General features: G+C 39.7%; 1 protein-coding gene across 1 annotated transcript in view; it reads right to left on the bottom strand.

Annotated features, from left to right (window-relative positions):
* Window positions 1-252: 252 nt before the first annotated feature.
* Window positions 253-1,831, bottom strand: part of LOC107723358 (serine/threonine-protein phosphatase 6 catalytic subunit) — an 11,473-nt gene continuing 9,894 nt past the window's right edge. The window contains exons 6-7 of the mRNA XM_016531942.1: window positions 1,515-1,724; window positions 253-1,053 (exon numbers count right to left, since the gene is read on the bottom strand). Coding sequence (XP_016387428.1) covers window positions 805-1,053; window positions 1,515-1,724 — 459 coding nt within the window. The 3' untranslated portion in view covers window positions 253-804. The remainder of the gene's footprint in view (window positions 1,054-1,514; window positions 1,725-1,831) is intronic.

Here is a 1,831-nt window from a genome sequence, read left to right as displayed (position 1 = left end):
TTGTCAGATCCCCACCGGTCTGTGAGTGACGTTCGATGCATTCCATTGGTTGGCTGCGGTGTCAGTCAGGCTACAACTTACTCATAGAGGCGGGACTAGCGTAGTACTGCCATCTATGGCGCTGCCTGTTGGAATTAAATGGGACGTGCGCCGCTCTGCGGTGTCTTAATGTAGTGCGTTTAAAATGGCCATGTGTGCAAAGAATAAGTGATATTTTCATGCTTCCATCGATTAGGAGACAACACCAGAAATGTAACTTAATAATAAAGGCGTTTATTTTCAATATTTAATTGGTAAATGGGCTGCCGTTTTTCTACAATAATAAAATACAACAAATCTGAGAAAAAAAAGAAGACTAAATCAATACAATTATATTAATGTACAAAATAAATCACAGCCTCCTTTGTCCTGTTGTCTGGTCATCGCCTCAACCCTTTTCTACACTTGAAAGCAACGAAAAAGAACGGTGTCACTATTTTGGAGAAATTTGGAGAATACTGACCAGCACTTGGTTTTTCTTTCTGATCTGTTCTCTGAAAAACACAAACACCACATTGCTCTGATCAGGCGAGTTGTTACCCCATTAACTTTTATCATTAAATGGTCAATGGCTGTTAGATCTACATTTAAAGCCCTGTAAGAAGAGCATGAGGATGTCCACTTATTTAGTTTACTGTTGTTATTCTGGAGAGCATTTCGATCTTTACAAAAATATTTGTTTAAATAAACCAAACACAGAGAAATTAAAGACCATAACAACGAACAATGAAAAGGAGAGGGCTGGACGCAGCGACAATGAAGACCTCAGAGGAAGTAGGGTGTTGTCGTTCTAGGTGGTATGACCCTTTCCGAATCAGGAACGGCCCGGAATAACTTGGGCTCCCTTGTGTTCACGTCTTTGAAGACCATAATGGAGGCAATGTTACCGCAGCGGTAGCAGTAGTTGGGGGCCGACCAGACGGTCACCAGCTTCTCATCAAACATGAATTTGTAGCCCTCGTGAACCAACTGATGTGCACGGCAAATCAACTTCAAGTTGTTGATGTGAACAAACTTTAATGGAAAGAGAGGGGGAAGAAAAAAACAATTCAGTTTTTGGATAAACAGGAACATTTACTAAAAGTTTTTATGTTTACTATTATGTCACACTTTTATCAAACAGCCAATACGTTGAATTAAATATTTTGAATATTCACTAATTAATTATTTCATTGCCAGACTAATATTTAGCTCAAAGCATTGTTCATCAAAATTCAATTCATCCAAGAAAATCCAGAGGCCACAAAACTAAATACAATTACATTGGTCTTAGTTTTGATCTGATTTGAAATTACTTTTATTTCTAGTTCTCGATTTACTTGGAGATATTTTTGTAAAAACACTTGCGCTAGTAAAGTATACGAGGATGACAACAACTACACCTCCATTTCAACTCAGGCAGCGACTGACAATATGCAGATTTCCAAACTCACTACCTACACAAAACTGACTGTGCATTGAAAGAATGCTCTTACCTCATTGGTAACCTTAGCACCAAACAGCCAGCCAGCACCCCTTGGGCTGATAGCCCAGGTGTCCACATCCTCTGGATCGGACCAGACAAGATCACAAAATGCTCCCTTGTGAGGAATTTCCTGATTGCGTTCAATGGTGCGTATCTGGTCCAGAGTTTTGATGTCAGGTGAAAGGCCACCATGTACACAAAGGATCTGCTCATCTATCAACTGCGGGAGAAATCAAAACGTCACAGTAAGTACAGCAGAAGGAAAATGTAACCTTAAAGGGGTCATATGATGCGATTTCATTTTTTCCTTTCTCTTTAGAGTGTTAC

The sequence above is a fragment of the Sinocyclocheilus rhinocerous genome, unplaced genomic scaffold (assembly GCF_001515625.1).
Source record: "Sinocyclocheilus rhinocerous isolate Xijiao unplaced genomic scaffold, SAMN03320098_v1.1 scaffold1476, whole genome shotgun sequence".
In the NCBI taxonomy this organism is placed as follows: Eukaryota; Metazoa; Chordata; class Actinopteri; order Cypriniformes; family Cyprinidae; genus Sinocyclocheilus; species Sinocyclocheilus rhinocerous.
Note: the sequence above shows the minus strand (reverse complement) of the source record. Positions and strands in the feature narration are given on the sequence as shown.